The sequence below is a fragment of the Centroberyx affinis genome, unplaced genomic scaffold, assembly GCF_046629955.1.
Source record: "Centroberyx affinis isolate AG114_WGS23_722 - 3 ecotype Tasmania unplaced genomic scaffold, CSIRO-AGI_Caff_v1 ptg001012l_1, whole genome shotgun sequence".
Classification (NCBI taxonomy): domain Eukaryota; kingdom Metazoa; phylum Chordata; class Actinopteri; order Beryciformes; family Berycidae; genus Centroberyx; species Centroberyx affinis.
This window is the reverse complement of record NW_027279574.1, coordinates 837,718-864,305: the sequence shown is the minus strand read 5'-3', so window position 1 is coordinate 864,305 and position 26,588 is coordinate 837,718. Positions and strand designations below refer to the sequence as shown.

Sequence of the window (26,588 nt, the reverse complement as noted above, 5' to 3'; positions counted from 1 at the left end):
GTTTTCATTGGCAGAGCTGCCCTCTTCACCACACCCTTAACTGCTCGATATCAAGCCAAGCAATGGCATGCAGATCAGATTATTAGAATTCCCCCACCTGTCTGGTTTGTTTTGTTTCCATGTTATCCTTTATTCTTACAGGTTATTGAAAATGTCTCCATAGACCTTGTAACAGTCACAAATATGCCTACTATGCTTTTGGAACATTGTTACATACATAGTAAGAGATTATGTCACTGGGTGGCGCTCCTTGTTTTTACTGAGACTGAGTTACAGCAGCAGGTTGAGTACTCCAGTCTGTCTCCCGACGAGTAGCTTGTCTCTTCAGTAATGGTTTGGTATGTGTTAAACTATATCAATCTACATGTATGTTGAGAGTTTATAGTGCCGTAGAGACCGGGCATTGTATGGTTGACAAGTATAGGTGAATAAAGTGGTACATGTGTGAAATCCCAATACTGACGTCGTCTGGCTCTGTCATGCTATCTTGGAGCAACCTAAAGCTAACGTAAGCTAAGACACGACCAAGCACGTTACAGCCTCCAATCATTTCAAGTAAGTCCAAGCTGGTATTTGGTATTTTTATGATTCCTTATCATGACTTGAATGAATAAATCCACTCAAAGATGTACAGCACTCCTGTGAGTAGTTTAGTTAAGTGAGATTTAATTATTCTTCGCTTGAATATTCCCATTATAGGGCACTTTGCTAAAAAAAAAATATATAAAAATATGCTGCCTTTTCTTTTTCTTAGAAAAATGATGCATTGTTTTAATTTCAAGCCGGCCAGCTTTATGAGAAGGGTTCAGAGAGACAATTTACTTTAAATTGGAATACTGCCTGGATTTAATTATTCAAGTATATTTTTCCTAGATAAAGGGTAAAGGGGCGGAGAAGCTGGACAGTCAATTACATGGGGCTCACAACTAATTGCTGGTGTGGACAGGCGTAATAAAAATAGTTTCTCAAAAACAAGCTCATATGTAGAATTGATAAAAGAGTGATTTGTTGATGCTGGTAAGCATATATTGCTTTTTTAGTTTCTCTATTTTTTGGGGGTTCTACTGGAACTTTGCAAAATGATGCAACAATGTCAAAGAAACTCATACACAACATTGATGAATGAGTGATTCATTGATGTTGATGTGTGCTTAAACCCTACAGGGTATTTATTGCAATAATAGCATATACTGTTTTTTTTTCTTTGTTTTACTTCTCTGCTGACTGCTGCGATGCAAAAACATAATATGCCAAAATCCTCTGTAAGAAGTTTGTGTTGCTGATGATTTTAATACCATTTGGAGGAGGATAAAGTCAGATTGCTTGATAGTGATAGACATTCTGTAACTTGGAAAATTGAGCGGCATGATAGTGAAAATATGGCAGGAAAGTGGAGGGTCATGGCCTTTGCCATGGGCCTCTAAAGTCTCATGACTAAGTATGCCTAAGAAAAATTTTATATGGAGAGGTGGAAAAGATGGAAAAGTGGACCGAAACAGTACCATGAATGATTATTGGGGGCACATTTTATGGCTCATATCTGGTAACATTACTACAAAATAAACCTGTTTTGGTTGCAAATGCCCCAAGACAATTATTTCATTATTATTTTCTATTTTTTTCTTGGTTAAGTATCTCAGTAATACTCTAGTGGGAGCACATAACTACTTTTACATTACCACAATGTTTACTTTTAATTTTACCAGGCTATTAAAGCATTTCAACTTTAGCTTAAGTAAAACGTAACCTAATATAAATCAGTTGTGTGCTTGTGTCCAGACTGTGGAGTCTTGCATAGAAAGAGAGTGAGAGAGAGAGAGAGAGAGAGAGAGAGAGAGAGAGAGAGAGAGGGAGAGAGAGAGAGAGATTGATTGATTCAGTTTTGAGAGTGAGAGAGAAGATGGGGGTCGCGAGGGCGTGGGATGTGGGATTCTATTCCACGTTTGGCGCGTATTATTACTCCAACCCAGAGCGCGCGTTGTCCTCAAGCGCGTTCCCAATCTCAACCACCAGTTTCCCGAGTCAGGGGGAAACGACTGAGGACTGCTATAATTTCATTTTTCACCTGTTGTAAGTCGTGAACCGTCGCCATCTTCACACATTCCTCAGCTTTTAGCGTTTTTTAACGTCTGTCGCTGTTGTTGTCACTGGTACTGGATGGTTGGTCTGTAACGTTACCTCTCAACGCTACTCTGGTCACTGAAGTCAAAGGAGGATCTGCGTTGCACAGGTGAGGACTTGGTTCATGACCTCAGTTACAACAAGGCCTACTATCATGCTGTTACCCATATAGACCTGTTGGCTAGACAAGTTCATTTAGCCACCGTCAGTTAACTTACAAAGCACACACAAATACATGACTTAACTTGTCTGCTGTCTGGACGCCGACCGCTGTTTTGCTAGCTAGCTATCTGACAGCTGTGTGACGTGATGATGTAACGTTAGTAACGTTAAGTCATGATGGGTAGCAAGCTAAACTGGACAGATGATGTTTTTGTATTTGTTGTATACCCACTGACTTCTATTGGCGTCGTGTCTGAACTCTGAACTGCACCTACTATCAAAATAAACTAGTTTTGGGTTTGCAGCTAACTACTTTAGTGTGATGTGTTAAATTAGTTCCCCCCCATTTCCTTTCAGAACACACTAGGAATCTTTTCACCCCAGATGATCCAAGCTGAAGCACCATGATGAAACACACACTCAGGTGGTGCCAGACTCCCCCCTCGGTAACTGTACGGATGAAGCCCAACACCGCACACTCCCTCCAAGTCCAGAGAGGTCTCCGGCTCAAAAGACCCAGCGGCCAGGATGCCCAGGGCCCCCCGGGCAAGAGCCAGCCCAGGCAGCATCGAGATCAATTGTGTCATGCCAAACCGACCGTGGGCCCGACTCTTGTCATCCAGCGGGAGGAGATGGCGGCCTTCTTCAGACTTTTTGGTGAACAAAAACAAAGCCCAAACTGTTGTTTTTCAGTTGCATCTAAGTGGCGATTCTTCTTCTGTCCATTTATGTTGCAAGCAGTCTACAGAATATTAGCTATAATGTTTAAAAGTTGAAAAATAGAAGTGGTAGTTGATCTTGTGTCAGACACACACATTAAATAACCCTGTTTGGTTTGCAGATGATGACCTGATCCAAGATTTTCTGTGGATGGACCATTGCTGTAAAATCACAGACAAGGTCAACTCATTATTTGGGTGAAAGTGCCAAAATCTTTCTGAAACTGCGTGATGATTTTAATCCACTAACTTTTTCCCTCTCTGCCTCTTTCACACATCAGTACCTCCTAGCCATGACCTTTGTCTACTTCAAAAGGGCCCACTTCAGCATCAGAGAACATAACAGGATGAACTTTTTCATTGCACTGTAAGAAAAGCAAATCAGTTTTTAATGAAAAGTACAACATAAATTAAATGCATCATTATGATTATTATTGCTGCTTTTATCATCAATATTATTCCCCAGTTGCCCTTTCTTATGTTACATCAGAGTTTGTAGGCAATACTTTAACCCTGAAACCTGATGTACTTGAACTACAGCTACCTTGCCAACACCATGGAGGAGGATGAGGAGGAGAGCAAGTATGAGATCTTCCCTTGGGCACTGGGCAAGAGCTGGAGGAAGCACTTTCCCCGCTTCCTCAAGCAGCGAGACGAGCTGTGGGCCCGCATCGACTACAGAGCTGCTGTCAGCAGACGCTGCTGTGAAGAGGTACACACAAGTCTAAATGCCCAAGGAGAGTAATAATAGCTCTTTCTAAAGGAATTTTCCCAAGGGTTTTGATTTAGTTTTTGCAATACTGTGCAATTTATTGGTTTCTTTTAAAGCCAGAAGCTCCATCTCTGTTGTGTATCTTTTATACAGGATGTGATTTTTCAGGTGTGTTTTTTCATGCAGAAAACTCCCATTGTTTTTCACCGTGAGACTGCTGTTACCCTTCTTACCTCCTGCTTTTTGTGATCACATCTCTGTTTATCACGCTGATATGCTGCGTCTTTGTCTATGTGTTTGTGTGTGCCTGCCTCTGTCCTCCAGGTGATGGCCATCATGCCCTCCCACTTTGTGTGGCAGCGGGAGAGGGCGAAGCACCACAGCGGGGCCCGGCGGCAGTACGGCGAGCGGGACCGGGCCCGTATGCCCCGCGGGCCCTCGGCGCCACCCGCCCCCTGCGCCCTCTGTGACCACGGCACCAGGTTGGGGCTCTCTTCTCCCTCCAGTGGCTCTTCTGCGCAGACCTCCAGCCCCGCCCTCTCGCTCCCGTTCGCCCTGTCCCTCTCTGTGGAGAGCACCCCACCCAGGGCCGCGGCCTCGCGCAGGAAGGTTAGGAAGACCAAACGCCAGCCGCAGGCTCAGCGCTCCTCCTGCTGCTGTGCTGAGGAAGTCCCCAGTAGGTATCACTGATACAACCAAGCTGCTCAAAATCTATTTGAAAAACAGTGTAAACATTGAATCTACTTGGTCTAGCTTGATCTTAACACCAAATAAGTGGTATCTTGGGCCCCTTTCCACCTGATACTGACAAGCGTCTTGTATCTGGATTGTGTCTAGATGTGATTTAGCTGGATTACATTTACACCTGGCATTGCTGCGTGTCTCTGGTATAAACAGTGAATTTGGATTTGTCTTTGCCTCATCAAAACACAAATTTGGTGATAGTAAATACCTCATCTCACTCATTCCCCATCCATGAGTATCTTGTATCTTGTTGTCTTGAGACATTGTGTTTACACTTGGTTGTAAATACAATGCCAAATGTGGCTCTGACCACGTTCAGAGGTGGTTTAAGTGATTGGATCTTCAATATGTCTTGGGTGCATTTACACCTGGATTTTATGCATTTTTCACATTACAATCTAATCACCCAGGATGCATGTTAACGACAGGTGTAAAGGGCTTCTCTCAGGAATATCTTTTTGTGTATTTTCAAATATCTGAAATGTATTCAGTGACTTTTTCCAGGATCTGTTATCAGCTGTACAGTATACTGCCCTTCACAAACCTTGCTGTGTGTAAGCAAAAACCTCATCTAATGTCAATCATAGATTTCCCCTATGTCAATGATGATATAATTTGAGAGTAGATGGGAAAGAACCACTTCCTCACCTGAAAATAAATGTATCCAACTATCAATAACTATTATAAGCTTATGTAGTTTGGCTTTTTATCCTAACATGGGGAATAGTATAGCTCACCCTAATAAACCACTGCTTGGTAGCTAACAACTTTCTTATATTCCTTTTTCATTTGTTAGGGAATGAGCCTGCCAGTGGGTCCACATATGACCCATCCATGGACTGGATCAACGAGGAGTAGAACATTACCCTAAATCAACACAACTACCTTCTTTACCCCGATGTAGAGACTCTATATCGTATACTGCACTCATTTCCCATAGCACTTCTCAGTGGAACAGAATGTTACTATGTCTGAATCACAAGTGCAACTCAACAGTTTGCACTTACCTCCTTTAATGCAAACATGGTATTGTTTCATCGTTCAAATACAAGAAGCGTCCTTTAATTTATGCAACACAGGCTACCCAGTCAGAACACATTTCATACTGTAAGTACCTGTTAATAACAGACCTGATGTCATTCCATATATTACACTCTGATGGAAAAAATGCCATAAGATTGATGTCAGATGTTGTCTGTAAGTAGACAACAGTTGTTTGTGTGAGTGAATGCCAAAGAGTATTTATTGTAAATTTTGTTTAACCAACACTGAGTTCATGGCATTTGTTATTTATTTACTGAAGCACTTGACGATCTTGCATTATTTTTGATGGCCAATTATATGATGTAAAAAAAAAAATACTGCATCATTTAACTTAGCCACTGATGGATACATGTGCTCAACAGAGAGAGTGTGTCATACACTGGAATTCAAGTGTTTTTGGTATTGCTGCCAATGTGCCTGTTAAATGATCCAAGAATGCCTTTTGAGTTTTGAATAAAGGCTATATCTTACTTTATGTTTTCTAGAGATCCTTTATTCTGACCTGCTTAGTGCACTTCACTTAGTTTTATTTCTGACTTAATTCAGATTTACAACAATATTGACTGGTTTCTTACATGTACAAATATACCCAACTCCAAAATGGACTAATGCTTTGACTGATCTCAGTAATTGTATCTATTACCCAAAAGGTGTACAGAGATAAGTTGGTTGGCATGTTTATTAGTCCAAGTACAAAACAATCATTTCTGTCCAGAGGTCTTCACAGGCAGAGCAGCTACTGCACACACTTCCTCAGTTTTATCAGGAATGCTGAAAGTGAAGACAGTAAGCAATGAGAATAAACACAACCATGACATATGTAAAGTATTATATTGACAGTTGAAATGTGGGAATATCTCTGACCTGTGTGGCCCATTTGTTCAGGATGGGGTCTGGCGATGTAGGGGATACTCCCAAAAGGTGGATGCTCCTTGGCGGTCAGCTCTTCTGGAATAAAACATTAAAACTTCAACTAAACGGTATGCTCCAAAAAACACTTGCTCCAAAAAACACTTGTATCATTTCAAATCACCTCTGTCCTGCTCATCCGACTCCTCGCTCTCCTCTCTCTGGTCTCCATCTAGGACGGGAGACTTCCTGACGCAGAACCGCCCGTCTTTCTGGAGCGCCGGGGCCACCAGCCAATCCCGGATAGGAACCTCGATGATGCGCTCGCACAGCAGGGGGAGCGCCGAACAGCGGAGCCCTTCCAGCAGGTCGATGACCTGTGTGACGCTGGGTGAGAGAAACGGAGCGAGAGGTGAGCCGCCGGGTTCTCTGTTCTGTTCCTGCAGTTATAACCCGATGATGGGCTGTCAGTGCAATTGCACCCCCTGCAGGCAGGAGGACAGCATGACGGCTTTAGGTGTGCACAGTCGTTAGTTTGAAAGTTTGAGGCGGTTAACACACTTGGCGAGGTAGACGGCGCACACAGCCCCGGGGTGGAGGTGTGGAATCACAGTGGGTAAAACCAAGTGGGGGTTGACCATGTCCAGAGCAACCTGCAACACACACAATCATTCTGGTCACTATATATAATGGGGGATGAGCTGGTGGCATCGTTTACATACATCCAATTAGGTATTCATTGATTGTCTCTGGGTGAGTGCAATTCGGTTAGACAATTCTTCCACCGGAGGCAGAGAGAGAGAGAGAGAGAGAGGGGGGGGGGGGAGGGAGGGGGGGGGGGGACTGACCGAGTGAAACCCCCGGCCGGCGAGGAGCGGGGCAGCGGAGCGGAGGTCGGCCCGGTGGAAGCGGACGTTGTCGGGCCACTCGTGCCCGCGCCGCAGCCGCCACGACGCACGCCAGCGCTCGTAGTTGCGCGCCGCTCTCCCGTGGTGATCCTCCCTGACCTCCACGCTCAGCACGCTGCCCTCGGAGCCCACTGGGAGAAACGCAAAAAAAAACCACACACGGCACTCCAGATGAACAGCTCTTATCGCAGCTCCAGACAGGCATTGTGAATAAAAACATGCAGTAATACAAAACGGTATATTCCGTTATTTTGCAAAAAAAAAAAAAAAAAACGTTGTGTTAATTCAATGCAGTTTATTCAATGTGTCTGGTCTCTGTGTAATTTGTCTGTTGAGAGTCAGTAGGGACGGGACAGTATATCGCAATTCTATATATCGCGATACAAAAATGTGACAATACGTATCGTGGGGCCGAAAAATGAATTGTGATATTAGCTCCATGTTATTCTGCTGTAGTAATCACAAATGAGACGACTTGCCCGTCAGTTTCACAAGCTCTCCATCCAAATTATATTATTGTCACTTTGTAATGACATTTTTAAATTGTTGTTTACATTCTAGCAGCCAATGGCATCGCTAGAAAGATTTCTGACTCAGAAATAAACATAATTCTGCACAGTCAGACTTTGTTGTGGCTGACTACTGTTGTGACTATTTATTGTATTGAATCGTGAACCTCATATCGCATATCTAATCATATGAAATAAGCATATCGAAGCCCATCCCTATGAGTCACTGTTGTGTTTTATTCCCTGCTCCACTGCTCTTTTTTTTTTGTTTTTGTTTTTTTTTGTCTATGCAGTGTTGCCTTTTGAATTTCCTTGTCTATTGTGTGTTTTGTATAATGGTGAAAATGAACAATAAAACTCTTAATATAAAAAAAAAATATTCCCTGCTCCACCCGTGTTTCCCATTTGGGACAAATCGAGTATTCAACTTGAACTTACAGGTTTCACATTTTGGATAAGCGCTGCCCTAACATTTCAAATGGCAGTTGTAACTTTGGAGAATGAGAAACTTCATTTAGGGTAGGGTGGGGTTAGGGTGGGGGGTACAGACCTGCCCGGGACAGTAAGAGCGACATAGCCCCTGACCCAGAGCCTGACTCCAACACACAGTCTCCCGCTGTGACGTCCATCATCATCAGCATGGTACTGGCATCCTGGGTAGAGCAGGTGAAAAAATGACTTATTTATGTTACTTGCAGTAATATGTCTCGGTACACTGGAGGCCCTATGGGGCTCTATACCTTTGGGTAGGCGATGGCTGGCCCCCTCTTCATATACAGCACATAATCCTCCAGACTGGCGCGGCGTATGAGGATGGGCGTCCCGTGGGTGGTCCTCATGAACCGGCCCGAGGGCTGGCCGGCCACGTCGTCGTGCCTGATCGTCCCCCAGCTGCTCTGCAGACGCACCCCCTCCTGCAGCTGGAACATCTTCCTAAACTCCACCCTCCACTTCTTGTGGTACTCCGCGACCAGCAGCTCCCCGAACGCAAGCGAGCGCTCCCCGGGGAGAGTTTCCACAGCCGGGTCACACGCATCATCCTGAGCAGGTGGAACGTCCTCTTTCGGGACTGGAGCGTCCCCTGGGTGCGTCTCGGCACGCCCGCTTTCTGTGTCCTCCTCGGGTTCTTCCTGGCTCTGCTGCCTGAGTTGCTCCACCTCGGGGCTCAGGGCGTCCCGGGGAAGCAGGCGGCTGATCCTCTCCAGCGGGGACAGGGGGCGCCTCCTCCCGGGCAGCAGGCCAGGGTGAAGGGATGAAGGGTCACAGTTGTCTTTCTTATCCTCCTTGTCGTCGCCGTTCTTGGGACCGGCTGAAAATGTCCTCACTCCCCTAGTCAGTTTAGGTAGTTTTACTAGACGTAATTTCCTATATGTTTGATGTCCTTGGCCAGTTGTGCAAATTCGCACCAGTCTGTGCAAAAGCATACCTCCTCCTAAAGGCATTTGTACAGCCATGACTTCAGGTTATAACGGTTAAACCTAAAGAAATGTCAATGCAGAGGTTTCTCACTTAAACACATTATCAATCAGCCCAATGAATCAGTCCCCATCTTATGAAAAGCAAATGACAGCTGCAATTGTGAACTACAATATTGATACATGCAAAACAATCCAACATCAAAGTGAATAAGGGAATAGCAGTACAGCTACATCGTTGAAATGTCACTTACTCCATTTAACGTCACAGAGTCATAGCTGTGAATAAGTTATCATTTCTTCTAACCCCGTTTACAGTGCTTAGAGGTCGCCATGCTGGAAAAAACACACGTGATAAACGTCATTAGTGAGCGACAGTTGTAGTGATTCATGTCTACCAGCAGAGGGCGACCTACGGTCTATGGTTTCATCCATAACATCATTTACTAGGAATTTTATTTTTTTGTCCTCCATAACCTATACCAAATTTAACATGTTTAGGTGAGAAATATGGTAAAATATATTAATTAAAGAGCGCTCGTTGAATTCCCAAGCTGAAAAAAACATAGATAGCACCACACGTTTAGGCCATACAGTCACTATTGATTTTAAAATACTGTATGTTTGTACTCTAATCAGGAGCTGCTTTTCTCACATTGTTGTTGTTTTTTTTAAATCATTTTATTTTTGATTATTTGTATTGCAAGAATGCATAACAGTTAATTGGCGCATATTAAAATGAGTACACAAAAAGAGAAGACATTTACAATATTTACATTGATAAATTGGGTTTGGGTCAGTAAAGAGGATATCATAAAGTTGTTGTAGTGTCTTGGTCCACTGAACAGAAGGTACAGTCTACACTTGTCTCACATTGTTGATGATCTACATCTCTGGACTGCTGCTGCCTTCAAGTGCTGTCAAAAAGTTTGTAATTTCGATAGAGACCTCATGACCCAACAAAATGGTAAATATGAGTGGGAAAGTCGGAATTTTCGATACTACCCGAGCTGTTGATATGTTACTTTTAGGGGACTGAGAAAGTCTAGGCAGAAAGCATGGAAGCCATGTAAACAATTGATGGTAAAAGTGATATATTATTATATATTATTGTTTGACATTCTTTGTAAAGAAATAGTATTGTGGTATTGTTTATGTTTCTGCTTTTTGTTCAAGGCATTTATAGGACATTGTTTGCATACTTACACGTTATATAACATTTGTTGCATACTTACACGCTGTATAACAATAATAATATGATCTTTTCTTCTAAATTAATGAAATCATCATGACATACCTGATGCACAATCTCCCCTTCCGTTCATTCTACCACTGCAGCACAAAGTAGCTCTGAATTCTAAGATAAAACAACAGCCAACAACTTTTGTTTCAGCGTCCATTTTGTCATTATTTCCGACCAAAAGCACTTAAATTAACCGACAGGTTGTATTTACAACTTCACATCTGGGAGCCGCGGAGTTTGAGCTGACTTGAAGGCAGCATGGAACAACACGCCCATTGTCTGGCAGCAGCCAATGGGAGGCCGTGTTGCTGACGCGCTAACGCGCATGCCCGTGGAGGACCACACGTGGTTTCTGTAAACCACGCAGACGCAAGCAGTGCTTCAGAAATGGCGGCCGATGGTGGTAGTTCTTCGCTGGGGCTACCCTGCGTTTTTTCACCCAAATCACGACAGTACCTAGCTTTGTGTGCCCAGGATGGCAGACTTCGCATTTGGAACACTGATAGTAAAACACTTCACCAAGAATATGTGCCTTCTGCCCATTTGAGTGCCACTTGTACCTGCATAGCTTGGGGACCATGCCGGACAGTCAAGGTACGTGGGACTGCTTCTGCCTAGCTAGTTAGGCCAGGGCGAACTGGCTGTGATAACAGCTCTCAAAGTAGTGCACACGATTAAACAAGAAAATGTCAGTATTATTGGAGGAGGTGGAACGAAAAGCTTAGTGCCACTCTGGCTATGTGTCCATGCAGGTGCGTTCGTGTGTCTGAAATAGTCGTGTATAAAGTTAGCAAATTAGCCACGTTAGCTGCTAGTTAGCTTGCTTGCAACAGCTGCGCAGGACGCACATGTTAGTCCCACATGGTAGTTTAAGAAATTGCTTAGAGTGCCGTTAGGCTGTTATTTCAGAATGAGTCAACTCAAAAGGATACTTGCCGCGAATAAATTAACACGACTGAGCTCCTCGTACTTATTTGCCACCGTTAGCACCACAAATAAACTGATATTTCAGTTAGCATTAGCCCACCCGAGCTTTAGAGACGCGTGTGCGCCACCATGACACTTCTGGCAGGTGAGGTACAAAAAAGTTTTGCCTCAGTGTGTAGAAACTATTGGCAATAATAACGCCAAAGTTAGCGCTGTATCATTAGAATGAAATAACAGCAAATCTAACTTAACTATGCCTTGTTCATACTAAATACTGTTTGTGATCTGTTTGATTTCATTTGATATTAGTTCTGAGCACTGCTTACCATCAGGTCACATTGTCATTTAGATAATTTTGTAGTTTCAATAAGTTCCAGATGGTCAGACAGTTTTCATAAGCTGCCCATGTGCTGTAATACATTTTCAAATCACAGTGGTTTACCCGGAGGGAAGATTGTAATGTAAAGATAAAGACTCTCAGATAAAGACTGTCAGACATGCCTTGCATTGGGTTTTGCATCCCAGTGTTGCAAGCATCATTACTGTCAGTGGCTGAAATGCATTCTTGTTTTTAAATGACAACATGAACCATGTTATAAACTCTTTCTACTTTCTAAATTGATAGGCCGATTCACTGTGAATGTGTATATTTCTCAGGAGGGGCCTCAGAGGAAGAAGAGGAAATCGGAGGCAGGGCAGGTGGAGGAGAAGGCAGACCTGTTGGCAATGGGCACGGCAGCGGGCAGCGTGCTCATCTACAGCACAACAAAGGGGGCACTGCACTGCACCCTGGTGAGTTGGAGCCTTTATGACCTCTGGAATGCATGCTTTGTCTGCCATAACCCACGCAAGGGAAATGAAATGCACACTAGATACAAACTTTATTCCCAAGGATCAGCATATTTTTCTGACGGGGAAAGGTGTTGCGTACAGTTTCCCAAATAATGTATTCCTGGGCTGTGCAGAATCTTTGACCTACAAATAAAGTTGCCTATAGGAGAAGGATAACACCTTCACTATTATTCAAAGTTAGAAAATAAGCATTAGCATGCTGTCACCTGCATGCACACTTGTTTTTAAAGGACAATTCCAGTGTGACTTTAGTGTTTGCTCATTTTTTACGTTGTCCATCCCTTTAATGTTAATTCTGACAGTTTTTACATCTATGGAGCATGACAAAACATTTTTAGATCAGTTTTGCCACATCTCTCAGGCCCATTCGCTCCCATTCACTTTCAAATGTTATAGAAAACAACTCTGGAGACTTTTAATTTGGTCGGTAACAGCAATATCACTCTGAAGGAGAAACCGGCAGTAGCGTTTTGAAAAGTTGCATCACAACGCCAATATCAGGATACAGAGTTTTACATTTTGAATAGAAGAAAGAAGTTCCAGTCACCAGTTCATTTTAATATGAGCATTCGGGAAGACTTTGAGAGCTGAGATGAGACAGGAGGGGGAGTCTTTCCGCTTCTCTGATTTCCGTGTTTTCCTCTCCAAAATAAGTTTCAACAAATAGCTAACGTTCTCTGCGGTTACGTTAGGACCCGCCTTCTGTCAGTCACATCCCATTCAAGCCAGCAAACGCACCACAGCAAGACTCTTTCCTATAATCTATAAACTTAAACAGAAAATAAAGCATGATTTTTACACAATTGTGGCTCAAATTGGTGCCCTCTTCTTTACTGGGAGTACCTTGTGATATTTAGGGAGAGATGGCAAATATTTCATAACATTACAAAAGGACTGGAAAACGATCTACAGCGCTGCAAAACAGTAAGGGAGTGCAGGAAATAGGCAAAAACGTAAATCATGCAGGAACTATCCTTTTAAACAATGAATCTATAAATGCCTGTGTTCACATGTGTAATAGCTTATTTCACAGTATTGAGCAATATTCACCTTCCTGCTCCAAGTCCTCCTGGGCAGTAAGAGGAGAAACTCGTGCTCAACTGTGAATTGAATAATTGAACAGTTTGTTTTTCATTCTAATTGTATAATCTGTCTCTGTCAGGATGGAGGCCACAGTGGAGGGGTGAATTGTGTCCAGTGGCACCCCGAAGACAGTCTATTGTACAGTGGCTCAGATGACACACACATCATAGAGTGGGATCTGCAGACAGGCAAGACGCGCTGGTCAGTATCTGATACCTCAATTGAGATGGGATAGTTAAAAACAAAATGTTTGAAATGGGGGAAAAAAGTAGGAAAGCCTTGGGAACTGAGACCCGGCTCCAGTGTTTCCAGAATCAACCGAAACATGTTTGGCATATAGAGTCCCATGTCTTTTTTTTTTTCTTCTTGCTCTCCATTCTTCCCTCATCTCCTGTGTGAGTGACTCTGAGGTGTGCTGATCTTGGGAGGGGGCAAGAGTGTGTTCAGTTCTCCGCAGCACAGGAGCAATTTCCTTGGGTTTTGCCCACCACCAAAATATCCACCATGCTTGACCACCATAGTCCGGGGCTGTTTTTCTTCCTCTGCACTTGGACAACTTGACATAATTAAGGGAACCATGAATTCTGACTGATATGAGAGAGTTCTACAACAGAACGTCAAACCATCAGTCCAGGAGCTAAAGCTGGGATGAAAGTGGGTGTTCAAACAAGACGACTCTAAGCACTCAAGCAAATCTATGAAAGAATGGCTTAGGAAGAAGTTCAGTGGTTTGGATTGGCCAAGTCAAAGTCCTGACCTAAATCCAATTAAGATGCTGTGGCAGCACCTGAAGCAGCGAGACAAACCTCAAACCTCACTGAGTTGGCAAAATTCTTTATTTAGGATATCTTCATTAAGATTTGAGGTTTAGATGGTTATATATATTTGTACATCATAGAGGTTATTCCACTATGATATACAAATGATGACCACACCCTGTGGGATTCACAAACTTTAAAGCATGACTGAGTTTCCAACTGGCAAACACTGAGCCGAATCTCCAGCAAAACACAGCCAGTGTGCTGTGTGTGTGACTCACTCTTTGTGATCAAAATGACGACTACTACCAGCTTTTCTAATGGTACTTTGTCCATTTTCATTCTGCTTGTTGTTGTGGTAAACTTTTAGTTGCCTACATACTGTGACACCCTGCCTCTTTGGTGTGCTCATAGTAAGGTCACAAAACAGCGGTCCGCATCAAGGCCACCTCTTAAAAAGATGAATTGTTATAAACTAGAAAAAGCACTCCACTGTGCCTGAACAGGAGATAGGCGCAGAGCCTTGCCGGTGTAGCTGCTTTCCGACCGCTTTTCAGCTGCTGTCCATTTACTTTGATGTAAAATCTAAAAAGGCCCTGGCAGTTTGAAAGAAGCCGGAAAATGTGAACGTGTCCTAATGCTTCCAACTAGCCAGCTTTTCCATGTAAGCCAGGGCCTGAAGTACTCTTTAGCAAGCCTTAGTTGGACTTCTAACAGCGCACAGCTGAAACAAAACTTCAGATGACAACCGAAATATACCAGCAACTAAGAATAATCGTTGCTGGATATCATGTCATATCACTGTACTACTGATTACTTCTCTGGTGACTGATTAAGTAGCAACGCACTTAATGCCTCAGTTATCACTCCTGAATGTTGAAAGTCACCATGATTCCTCACTTGACACTCACTAAAACCCATTTCCTGGCCAAGTAGCTTAATGTTGCACAGAGATGGCTTGCTGTAAACCCTCCTAAAGCCCGCAGGGCCTGTGGGAAAGCAGTGAAAGTAGTAGCAGCACTCCCTGGCACTATCAGTTGGAGTGCAATTGTAAATAAGAAGCCATTGAATTTATTTGTAAAACTTCAGGCTCCTGGGTTAATTGGTTAAGTACATCACTAGAAGAATCATCTGCTTGTTTGTGACTTGTATCCCAAATTATAAATTATAGCTGCTGCGCAGCGGTGAGTCGGGGCCGGGCATTTTGAGGAGGAAGATGAAAAATAGGAAGCGAAATCATTATTTAAAACTTCTTAAATTAAAAATCTTTGAAATGATGTGTCTCTAATCCACACAGCACAATGCCTAAGTAGACATAAGCATGTTCATTCTGCAGCACCCAAGGTTCGAACTCACAACCTTTGCCACCAATGGCAAGTCTTGATCGTGTTGAGCTACCTGAGAAGTGGGATAATTAGAGGTGGCTTCACACTATGACTTAGCCAACCACCAGGGTGCATGATAACAGCTGTCCATGCATTTACAGGCAGATTTCAAACTAGTGTCAAATATTCAGTATTCAAGACAAAATTCTGAGACTTTGCATACTTCATCTAGACAACATAGAGATGTCTGTAATTTATAAAATTAAATTAAATTTTTACAAAGTTTGATTGCTCCATAAGCCAAAAACTGATGTTTAAAGATGCTCTATTTCCATTGACTGCAATAGTTTACATGCGGGCAGAATTCAAGTCAAAAATTCAGTTCTTGAGATAAAATCCTGAAATTTTACACACTTCATCTACCATGACAGCAACATTTTCTCATTTATCTTCATGAACATTGGAGATTTTTTTAGCGAGAATTTGCAGTAGCTGTTTACAGTACTGTTTACAGTAAAACATTTTGATGCACTGTGGGCTCAATTTTTGATATTTTGAGGACAGTCTGAAGATGCAGTGTAGCAAGTTTGGTGTCAATTGAGCAAAAAATGTGGGAGGAGATAGGTTTAATTAGTTTTACAGTTTTTGAGAAAAACAGTGATGGACTTCATAATTTGCACTATTAGCAGCAGAGCTGCCCGGCCCCTAATAAACCTTAATTGACACAGATCAAAATGTGCCCCAGCCATTGCCATGTTTTCCTGGAAAAGTTTGGATGACTTTGTGTCCATTTTACTATTTACACAGCAAGTGGAAGGCAGACCGGGCAGCGGTGACCAGTTTGTCTGTAAGCCCTGATGGCAAGCTGCTCCTCTCAGCAGGACAGATAATCAAGATGTGGGACTTGGAGACCAAGGAGGTGTACAGGGTGAGTCTGACTGCTTCCTTTAATCAGCTGGTCCGCATTCACATCCATCCCTGTCTGAGACCAACCATCAGTCTGTACTCTGTTACTGATTCTGTCTTTCATGTGGTGTTTACACTCTTAAAAATATAGTCTTTCAATTGCCAGTTTCCAATCCTAGTACAGCTGAATATAACCACAGTGAAGGTTACACATAAGTCAAACGTGTCCTTCATCTTTAGAAAAGAATTGAATAAACTCCCTTGCACCTTGTTCTTGTCTTTCTCTCCATAGAAATTCACAGGCCACTCCACAGCTGTGACGACCCTGCGCTTTGCCACCACGCGACCCCCCGACAGCAACGGTCTCTATTTCCTGTCCGGGGCAGCGCACGATCGACTCCTCAGTGTATGGTGAGTGCAGTCCAGAGTTCATCTTCTGTTAACCGTGTCGGTGATGCTCTGCCATCGCATGTCATGTCAAACGTTTTGCTGATAGGACGTTGTCGTCTTGTAGGCAAGTGCGAGAAGACGGCAAGGACAAGAACTCAGTGGTTTCCTTCACGCTGACGGATGAGCCCCAGCACATCGACCTCTTCACCTCCAACAGCAAGGAAGAGGTCAGCAAATGTCCTAATTTGTACTGGGTGCAGTGGTGTGGGTTGTCTCATCAGTGTAATTATAGCACTGATGAGCCCAACCCACACCACTGCACCCAGTACAAATGAATGTACTGGGTGCAGAACATGTCTTGCTGGAATCTGGATGTAGCTATTTAATCCTCCTGTGAAATATTATTATTTCTTTTGTGCAGGCGGTGAGGCTGGCGGTGGTGTGTAAGGATGGACAGTTGCATCTCTTTGAGCACTTTTTAAATGGGTAAGACCCTTCAAATGGTTAAAGCGGTACTATCTTTGTACATTGGTAGCGAGAGGTAACTGTTTGAAAAATGTGATGTCAGTAAACTGTGCACAGCACGCTCATGTTTACCAACCCTGGTAGTCTATGATGCTTTATGCCAAAGGAAACCAAAAGGATGAGAGAGGAACGTTGGTGAGTCCAGCTTTCTCTGGGCGAAGCTCACCGCTGTTTAGGAAACAGATTGTGTTTCGCACTTAACTTTTGATCCGTCACTGCCGGTGGGTGCAGACGTGTCCATACCCAATACCAGAATTTCATTTGGGCAAATAGGCCGAATCTACAGCATCTCAATTTGGTGGATGGGATGCTCCTTTCTGTTGTAGCCCCACTTTGTGATTTAGACTGATAAGACAGGTTTGTTTTTACATAAAATCTTGCCTTGTGCAGCTTTAACTGAACTTTGTATATTGTGTTCATGTTTGGCCAAAGAAGCCTACTCATGGCTACATGTCCCTCCCCACAGGCCCTGTAAGAAGCCCTTGTCACCCTCCTGTACGGTGCAGATGTCGAACACAGCGGACTCCCCAGTGCCTGTCCCCCTGCTGGCAGCAGCCCTCGGGACAGACACTCGGGCTGTGCTGCTGGCCTATGGCAACCACCTGCAGCCTGTAATGGAGAAAGTGGTGAGTGCCCAGGAGCCGTTCAACACTGTTGAAGTGCATGTACATGTATGCGTGTGCTTCACTTCTAGGGTTAAACCAATATATCGGTTTGCTGGTATATCTGGCCGATATCAGCCTTTTATTAAAGATCAGATATCCATCGTTGATATGATGGAGGTTCTTCCCTGACCACACCTACATAAAAACAGTCTGTAAAAACTCTAGCGAAAATGTATTTTCTTTACACATGACATTTATTCATTGAATTGTTTAATAATGTTTTGGGTTTTTTTTAAGTTCATTTAGATGCTTACTTATCCTTGATGGAGTGGGTCAGCTTGCCTTAAAATAATTTAATTAGTCTTTCAGTTTTAATGTCCCTTGATGGTCTGAATGCTGTTTCAGAGGCTTTTCCACCCTGACAAGAATAAAACTCAGAGCAAACACTGAATCCTTCCTTTCTCCTCTCTGTAGGAGATCAACACAGCGGAGAGACACGTCTGCTTGACCCGGGACGTACAGACCACCCTGTCCCTCTCCATAGAAACCACCGTCTCCAAGGTAACACTCCAGCCTTCTGAGCTCATGTTGAGGGGAAGCAGAGACTGATGTGGCTTTATTTCACTTTCACTGAAATTCTCCATCTCATTCACCAGTCAAGTGCACACACTGGAGACACGAGTCAAACTGTAATTGTGACTGAGAGATGAAAACGAGAGAATTTTTCCGGCTTTCAGGTGAAGACCCCAATTGTCAATGCCAAGAGCAAAGTGTTGGTCCCAGGGCTTCCTGGTCACCAAGCCCCAATCAAGGGAACCTCTCAAGGATCAGAGAAGAGGAAAAAAGGCACAGACACCAAAGAGGTATGTTATCGTTAAGGAGACACAGAGTCTTTTGCTGAAGATGCACCAGACACTAGCTCTGCATCGGAGTTTCTTTGTTGGTGATTGGCTTAGACTCCTAAAACCCCAAGCAAGTTAAGGAACAAAGAATGTTGGAACCACAGTGTTGAAGCCTAACTGATTAGACAGGGTGTCCGCGGGGTCTTAAAAAGTATTAAAAGGTAATAAATTAATTTAGCGAAAATTAAGGCCCTTAAAAAATATGAATCGCCATTTTATGAGGTATTAAATTTTGTAGCTATTTTTTCAATGTTAATAGCCTATTTGTCCAAAGAGTTTGTGTGCTAAAAGTTTGCGTGAATGTATTTATTTTGATCCTCACAACTACTACAACAAACTACAACTTGCCTTTGGGTTAGTCACTCAATTTATTCTCTTGAGCTTTGTTCCCTCCCGGCCTATCTGAATTCTGTTGTATTGATACAGTGGTCCATAGAAGTTATCGCAAACTAAGACTGTTTAGTTTTGCAATCTCAAAATCAATGTATAGTAAATGTAAGTTAAAGGTGTGTCGCTGATGTAACCGGTTACAGCTCGAAGTGGCGTTGAGGTCTTAAAATATATTGAAAAGGTCTTTAAAAAAAGATCTTAAAAGGTATTGAATTTAACTTCAGGATTCCTGCATATACCCTGTTCGAAATGTACCGATCAATCGGACACCAATCATAATCTGCCAATAAAACGTTCTAAATAGGTGGATGAGCACTGTTTCAATGTGTGCTCATGTGCCATTTGACAGTCATTGAATACAGCCTTTTTATGTTTTAATAAGATGGGCCCATCCATTCTTTAGGTGGTCTTGCTGTTTTTAATTTCAGCATTGCTGGCAGTGCAGCGTGGAGAGAGACGTGGTCATTTAATTTAGCTCCTTTTTGAACAATGTTTTGAGAGCGTTTTTAATTACTGTATTCATTCACTATGCTCAACAGTTAATAAACATTGACAGCTCACATATTCATTTCTGACCTTGTTTTTTGTTTTTTGAATTGCCTACTTGATTGGAAACAGTTTTATGTATTTGAGAGAAGGCATATCCTATGCTGCCTCAATGAAAACCTTTTTCATGTGCCAGCTATATTTGTTTAAAAACTATGATTTATTTCAGCGTGGTTAGGCCGACAGCGTCAGACAGCCATGAGAGCAATGCGTTAAACACAGTGCTGTATTGACAGTTTACTATTTACGCTTGCTGTGCACTTTCACATGTTATGGTATTGTTGGTAGAAAGTCTGGATAAGATGCATAATTTCAATAGGCGATCGAATCAGTGATCAGCCAGTGATTTGCAAATCAGTAATGTGAATCGGCCCCAAATACAGCAAATAACAGCATATCCCTGTTACCAGTCGCTGTTCACCTGAGATGAACTGTACATTTAGTGTGCTACACCAAAAGTTGGCCCACTCTCAGCGAGTATTTGCTCGTCCCATCTGATGGTAACTCTTCGGTCACCGTGACAACCTTTTCCCCTCTAGATGTCAATAGCGGAGCGACTAGGCGAAATCGATCTGTCTACAGTCTCCGCTGTGAAGGGAGGTCCTAAGGGGGCGCCCTCCTTACAGACAGACAACTTTGCAGTGCTGCTGGTGCAGGGTTTGGAGAGCAGTGACGCCAACATCCTCAATGTGAGTATTCTTCGCAGAGAGTCTGTGGTCTCTGCAATGTAGCATTTAATTGTAGGGGAAGTAAGCTATTGTAATGTCAACTAAAACCTTAATTAGATTAGAGTGTGATTTGGCCTGAAAACTGGAGCCAATGCAATTTAAAACCGAGCCTGCATAGCACAGCTTTTTGTAATCTCTGACCTAAAAATGGACTGAAGCAGGTGAGAATTTTGTAACAAAAAATTTCTGATAGTAGTATTTTTGATTCTGAGCAATTAAATGAGAAATCCAACAAGACCTGTCCTGACTTTACCCCAGCTCGTCTAGGCATAAATGTTAACCTCTTCTTTACATATCTTAAATCAGAGAAACTTACCAAATTATTTTCTTTCACCTATACAGAAAGTTTTCCAGACCCGTAAGGAGACTGTGATAAAGAAGACGGTTGCTCGGTTACCCCTCCCTGCTGTCCTGCCGTTGGTGGAAGAGGTGAGTGTCAGATTTTGTGGTATCTGAGAAGTTGTTTTTACATTGTTAAGATATTTTTTATTTATTATTCTTTATATCTTGAGATACCAGTCTTTTCTCTCAAGTCATGATAACCTGTCCAGTTGTTTCGTAACATGATAAGGACTTGGAAGTGAAGTTTTTTTAACTCAGTTAAATGGATTTATTCCAGTTTTTAATCCAGTCCTTTATCTCCTTCTCTGTAGATCACGAAGAGGCTGCAAGGGCACCCTTTTACGTAAGTGAAAGCTTCACAGTTCACAACTCTAAGCACTTAATTGGCTTATCTCAACATGAAAGTTCATAGAGCATCTGTGTACACGCATCAGACTGCCACTGCTGCAGACACTGTAGTGTTTATGCTGCCCTTTTTACTTTTCATTGTGAAAACCTTAATGTCATCTTAATTTGAATTGGATATACAGGGAACACTCTGCTCTTGCACTGTCTAAACTAAGTGGTTTATGAGTAATTGTGCGACAAGTGCTGATCCCTTTTATCAGGAGATGCTGATGCATGACAATGCAAATACTTAACAGCACATACCTTTGCTCCCCCCCACAGAGCGGTGCTGATGGTACGGTGGCTCAAGGCTGTGCTCATGCACCACACCTCATACCTGTCTTCGGTGAGTCCACTCTACAAATGGCATGTTCGGCTGTGCTGACGATACAAAATACCAAAATGTATTAAATTCATTACCAGATTAAAATGTGGTAATTGAGTTCAGAGTACATGCGTTTATCTTTTAAACCTTATTAAAATTTTACACACATTACAACATAATGCACTTTAGTGCTAATGCTGTATAATGCAGTATGCACTTGATCTTAAGTGATACAGTAATTCTTTTGTTGCGTTAATGTGGGTTAAATGTTGGATTGAATGATTGCAGCTCTTTTATGCTGCACTACAAACTTCTTCACTGAAGACAGTTCAATTTTAATGTAAATTTGCTTCAAACTTAGTAATTCTGTACTGCAAAGTATCACAAAATAAGACATGTTTGACAGTATATTAAAGCACAAGTGTGCTAGGTGGTGGGGGCTATGCACGATTGGAGTGAGTAAAACTAGGTTGTTAACACTGTGGTAGCACAGTGTTGTAGCTAAGAATTACTGAACAAAATATTTAGTTCATATGTTCACCTAGTCACTACAGTTATAAAATCACTGAGCTATTTCCTGATATGTGAATGTACAGCGCGCCTGCCTCCAGTTGGTTGATGCTTGTGTGACTTCTACCGTACTGTCTGGTGTATGAGCGCACTGTATTTCCCTTATGCAGGGCTCTTAGCGCCTCTGATTACGTAAGTGCTACGAACAAACACAGAGCCCGGCTCTTTGTAGAGGTGCTCCTACCGAGCACCTAATAAAATATTTTGAAATGTAGCTGTTGCTTTTTTCCCCATAAGTACTTCCCCTTTTCAGCTGCACTTGTATTGGTTTAGTTCTCTGATGTTATATTTTTGTCCAGTCGTGCTATTGAGCCAGTTTTGTCGACTCATGAGCTCAGTGATATGCCCACTGAAAATATGTATGTTGTGTGGAAGTAACTACTTGTGATTTTAGTAATTGGTTTTGGCAATTGCTCAGAGAATGAGGAGCCCCCAGGGACCTCCATTTTGTACACATTTTATTTTTTAATTTTAATTAACAGTCATTCGTGGTGTTTTGATTTTTATCCTCTGAATATCTGCTCTCTGCTGTTGAAGCAGTTTTTCCTCTCTGTACTGATCCATGTACATATCCAACAGCTTCCAGACCTGGTCACCCAACTGGGAGTGCTCTATCACATGATCGAAAGCAGAGTGAAGATGTTCCACAAACTAACAAAGCTGCATGGCAAACTGTATCTCCTAATGACACAGGTAGGTCTCGTCATGCACAGAACTATGCATTGTATCTGTGCCTTTGAGTTAACTGTTTTAAATGGGCTGATCTTTACAAAACTGCTGTAATTTTTACCACTGGCTTAAACTGAAAATCTAGGTCCCCTATGCTGTGTGTTACAGCAAAATGCTAAATTGTCACAGCACACACTCGGACCCGTTCCTGATTGGCTGCAAATTTAGCCCATTTAAAACTCAATCATCCATCTCGCTCTTGGGTGCAAGGTCAAGATGTGAGCCAAAATGTGGTTTTCAGAAGTTGGATAGCAATAACTTTCATCCTTCCCAAGGAAACTAACAAGATTTATCCATGTTCATCAGCATTCTGTCAGTCTGCTCCAATTTGTGATGCATTTTAATTCAAGCGAAGGCCAAGAATAAATATTTGCAAGCAATGCAATGTGTCTGTTTTTAGGATTAGGTGAATATGTGGACAGATCACACTTTGAAGTGTTTTTTACTTGTATTTAGACATCCAGATATTGGTCACCTTGTCGCCTAGCTTTTTCAAAGTACCCAAACACTGTCAATCACTACTGTGTGAGATTTGAATGATATATGCTTCTTCAAACTAAATATAACTTTCTTTTGTACCTGCGATACAAAACACATACCCTTGTTAATTTGATAATGCATTTTACTTGCCGTCATGGTAACTCTGTAGATGAAACTTGAGTGTAAGAAAATGGGATGTACTGTAGGTCTGCAAAAGCTCCCTAATGGATCTTTAATACCATACTTCCCTTTCACCACCAGGTGGCGACAAGCGACAGCAGCAACGCAGTCACAGATGTGGACCACACAGCTAAACTGGTGTATGAGGAGGGTGAGTGTTGGTTCTTCTCTTGGTCTCCCTCTTTCTTGTAGAGTCCTACTTACCCTCCGTTTCTCAGGTGCTCTGGCTCATCAAAACAACCTCCCCAGTGAGGGTCCAGTGATGCTGACACAATTTCTTAGGCACTTCAAAACTCATACCCATCAAAACGATGAACCATCTATACCAGTCACAGTGCAGCCATAATTGGGTCAGGTTGAAATTGACAGGAATAAACTGTCGAGCCTAATTTGGCCCCTAAATCAGCGATCTTCTTGATGCGAGTGCAGCATATTTCAGATGCATGATTGACTGGAGCGACTTGAGCCCACTGGAATGCAACAGGTCGCAGTGATGCTCTGTTGAAATTGCTACCCTGCCAGTGTATTGTTTTCTCATTATTTTGATTGGCATTCATTATCTTTGTCAATGCACTTTAAATCATTTGGTGACGCTTTTTCAGAAAGAGTGCACCGAATTGGTAAAGATTTATGAAGGCAATTTCGTCTGCCATGCAGCCACTCTTGACGATGCACCGCACGCAAACAAGACTCCTGTTGCCTGGCAACCTGACCGGCAGCGTTCAGATCCTCCCCTTTGAGCCGAACAACAAGGGCCTGCTCTGTTCGCTCTCAATTCTCATTAACGTACTGTATAAAACGCTTTATTGAACCACATAGAAAATTGGCTTTCATTAAATAATTAAGCTGAGCCCTGCGTTCCAATACTCCTGCCAGTGGGCCAGGATATGAGGGTTCATTTAAAAAAAAAAAAAGTTCATGAAAGGCAGCTGATGAACAGGAAGTTGTTACGGTCCTGCACGGATGCTGCTGTGAGGCGGGCTCGTTATGGGACCATCAGGAACCCAACATGGGAAGCTGAAGATTTCCTCTGTCAAACATCAAGCAAGTTCCGTCATGGTCAGTAGATCATAGTTTGTTCAGGTTGTTAATTTATCTTTCAATTGCAAACATTTAGCGTACCATCTAATCTCATTGGTTGTTGTCAGGCTTCTTTCACCTGTTCATACTGTAGCGTGAGCTGGGCTAATTAGAGGAACTGCAATAATGCTCCTGTCAGAACAGCTTACAGTTTTCAGTTGCAGGGTTAGAATTAGGCCTTTTCCAATGCAAAATAATCACCCAGAGGTGATGCAAATAATAGGTCTACCTGTTTTAAATTTTAGACATGTCATCATTTTTTATGAGGCTACTCGTTCTCTACATGCAGCAGCACCGTTAAGCTAATTTACCTGTAACTCTGAGTGATTTCAGTTATGGAGTTGATTGACACATATTACAAGTAATGGTAATAAGCTGTGGAGTTGACCTATTTGGTCCGCTACTTTGCATTCATAGCACTTCCTCCTTTTAGTAGAAATATGTACATACTTGCCCTGTTAACCAGTGTGCATTGTGTATGAAATGTTGTAAAAATAGCTTTTTATTTAAGTCAGTTACATCATGTAATTTCTTAATCAGTGAAAATAAAAGTGTCCATTATTCTGCTGTTGCAATTATACCACTGCAACTTACATTTTATTGCTAATTACATCTGCCATGTGCTCTCATTTACCTGCTCTATTACGTTATGACATAGATTAATACTTTTCATAATCAATTGACTCGCGATTGCATCATAGCCCGAGGCTCACGGTGCCAGCGGGAGATGCTGCCTGGCCTATCGGGGCAGACTCCCTCAGCAAATCATGTTGACATCCCTCTCTCCTGGACCACAGAGTCAGTATTGTTGTCATAACCGAATGCCTCCGCTGTGGTATTGAAATGCAAATACCTGCGATCTCTCCCGCATGGAATTTAAAAACAAATGACAGCGCTCTTCAACACACGAGAGGCTGTTTTTTTTCCTCCGTCACGTCTCTACTCATGCCTGTGCGTGCATGTGTTGGGTTTGTGCTGCTGTTTATGTAATGAAAACATCTAATTTTCTGGCTCTGCAGCATCAGACTGATGGATTTGTTTTTCCTTTTCCTCACCCTTTACAGAGTCATCCGATGAAGATGAGGCCTCTGGCGACGAAGGCCTTCCTGATGACGACTCTGATGTAAGTTATGACAAACTGACCAGTCAAGAACGCGCAGCCTAGATGGATTATTAGTAAACCAGGAAATTTCAAGACCTTACCTAACTTGAAGTAGGATATGAATTGAGCCCTGAGGTGTTTATTTCTTTTCTTTCTCAGAATTGGGAAGAGGAGGAGGTGATGGAGGAGACGATGGAAGAAGACAAGGAAGAGCAAGCAGACGAGGAAGAGGAGGACCCAGACAGCAGAACGGAATCCAAAGCGAACGGAGAAGAAGACATGGAGCACGGGAATGAGAGCGAAGAGGAATGAATGAGTGGAAATGCCAATCGTACACAAATTGAAAGAAAAAAAAAAATGGACCTGAAAGATTTATATATACTTTCATTTTATTTTCATGCTTTTGATTTTATTATCAGAACAAAGTATGGTTTTACGAGATCGCAAGCAAGGGACAGATAACAACATCGGGACTCGGCGGCCCGCCCCCCCCCCCCCCCCCCCCCCCCCCCCCCCCCTCTGAGCAACAGTCACTGCGTTTGGGGGGGAAAAAAAACAACATTCTGCTGAATCAAATCTATGTAGTTTCTCCCTCTTGCATTCTTCATTCACTCTGCATCCCAGTTCCGCTGCCCGCTCTCACGTGCACGTGCCTCACCCCTATGGACTTGCATTGAAGATGACTGAAAAAAAGAACTCTCTTGAACTTGGCTGCGTTCCAGTTTGCCTACGTTGCAGTTCCAAATCTCGTAATGTCCATTGTACGACATAAGTAGTATTACAGTATATTCTATGCCCCGCTTAACAGTAGATGCCACGACACTCTGCCAGTGTTTGGTTTATCTTTACCCAGCTGCTACGTAGTCTACCTGCAACGTTCCTAGTTGTGTGGGGGAGCGCACAAATGCAAACGGTAGGGTCGGTCTGGAATTGGGATGCAGGGCCTCGAGTTGTTTTTTTTTTGTACAGAATACTGCTTGATCCAGAGGTGGGCTTGCCAGAAGTGGCCATACATCATGTCCACACACAG

At 42.7% G+C, this 26,588-nt stretch overlaps 3 protein-coding genes across 5 annotated transcripts; 2 read left to right on the top strand and 1 right to left on the bottom strand.

The window, feature by feature from the left end:
• The first annotated feature begins 431 nt into the window (after positions 1-431).
• spdya (speedy/RINGO cell cycle regulator family member A) lies at positions 432-5,394 on the top strand. Its single transcript, XM_071522643.1, has 7 exons — positions 432-555; positions 2,641-2,940; positions 3,125-3,183; positions 3,284-3,369; positions 3,543-3,714; positions 4,039-4,390; positions 5,255-5,394. Exons 2-7 carry the CDS (start codon positions 2,688-2,690, stop codon positions 5,314-5,316), a joined length of 984 nt encoding a protein of 327 aa, XP_071378744.1. The 5' UTR covers positions 432-555; positions 2,641-2,687; the 3' UTR covers positions 5,317-5,394.
• A 164-nt stretch (positions 5,395-5,558) lies between these two features.
• On the bottom strand, positions 5,559-9,515 carry trmt61b (tRNA methyltransferase 61B). Of its 3 annotated transcripts, XM_071522641.1 has the most exons (8): positions 9,438-9,515; positions 8,509-9,246; positions 8,319-8,421; positions 7,200-7,390; positions 6,913-7,004; positions 6,536-6,738; positions 6,367-6,450; positions 5,559-6,273 (listed from the first exon to the last, which is right to left on the bottom strand). In XM_071522641.1, the coding sequence occupies exons 2-8, from the start codon at positions 9,220-9,222 to the stop codon at positions 6,239-6,241; spliced, it is 1,422 nt and encodes a 473-aa protein (XP_071378742.1). In that variant the 5' UTR covers positions 9,223-9,246; positions 9,438-9,515; the 3' UTR covers positions 5,559-6,238. The 3 variants fall into 3 exon arrangements, with proteins under 3 accessions (XP_071378742.1, XP_071378741.1, XP_071378743.1); XM_071522640.1 differs by having other exon boundaries at positions 8,509-9,509; XM_071522642.1 differs by having other exon boundaries at positions 6,367-6,447; positions 8,509-9,509.
• A 1,289-nt stretch (positions 9,516-10,804) lies between these two features.
• wdr43 (WD repeat domain 43) lies at positions 10,805-26,058 on the top strand. Its single transcript, XM_071522639.1, has 18 exons — positions 10,805-11,020; positions 12,011-12,145; positions 13,368-13,489; positions 16,179-16,299; positions 16,570-16,688; positions 16,792-16,894; positions 17,089-17,153; positions 17,659-17,818; positions 18,272-18,358; positions 18,535-18,660; positions 20,175-20,324; positions 20,706-20,792; positions 21,017-21,048; positions 21,375-21,438; positions 22,567-22,680; positions 23,458-23,527; positions 25,521-25,579; positions 25,718-26,058. Exons 1-18 carry the CDS (start codon positions 10,814-10,816, stop codon positions 25,868-25,870), a joined length of 1,974 nt encoding a protein of 657 aa, XP_071378740.1. The 5' UTR covers positions 10,805-10,813; the 3' UTR covers positions 25,871-26,058.
• Positions 26,059-26,588: the final 530 nt, after the last annotated feature.

Excerpts from the sequence above, each read along its gene's own strand:
- spdya (XM_071522643.1), top strand. The coding sequence starts at position 2,688 with ATGATGAAACACACACTCAGGTGGTGCCAGACTCCCCCCTCGGTAACT. Across the intron at positions 3,370-3,542 it reads ATGAACTTTTTCATTGCACT|CTACCTTGCCAACACCATGG; the intron begins GTAAGAAAAGCA and ends CTTGAACTACAG. Across the intron at positions 4,391-5,254 it reads CTGTGCTGAGGAAGTCCCCA|GGAATGAGCCTGCCAGTGGG; the intron begins GTAGGTATCACT and ends TTCATTTGTTAG.
- trmt61b (XM_071522641.1), bottom strand. The coding sequence starts at position 9,222 with ATGGCTGTACAAATGCCTTTAGGAGGAGGTATGCTTTTGCACAGACTG. Across the intron at positions 8,422-8,508 it reads CAGCCATCGCCTACCCAAAG|GATGCCAGTACCATGCTGAT; the intron begins GTATAGAGCCCC and ends TGCTCTACCCAG. Across the intron at positions 6,274-6,366 it reads TGAACAAATGGGCCACACAG|CATTCCTGATAAAACTGAGG; the intron begins GTCAGAGATATT and ends CTTCACTTTCAG.
- wdr43 (XM_071522639.1), top strand. The coding sequence starts at position 10,814 with ATGGCGGCCGATGGTGGTAGTTCTTCGCTGGGGCTACCCTGCGTTTTT. Across the intron at positions 18,359-18,534 it reads TAGAAACCACCGTCTCCAAG|GTGAAGACCCCAATTGTCAA; the intron begins GTAACACTCCAG and ends TCCGGCTTTCAG. Across the intron at positions 20,793-21,016 it reads TCCTGCCGTTGGTGGAAGAG|ATCACGAAGAGGCTGCAAGG; the intron begins GTGAGTGTCAGA and ends CCTTCTCTGTAG.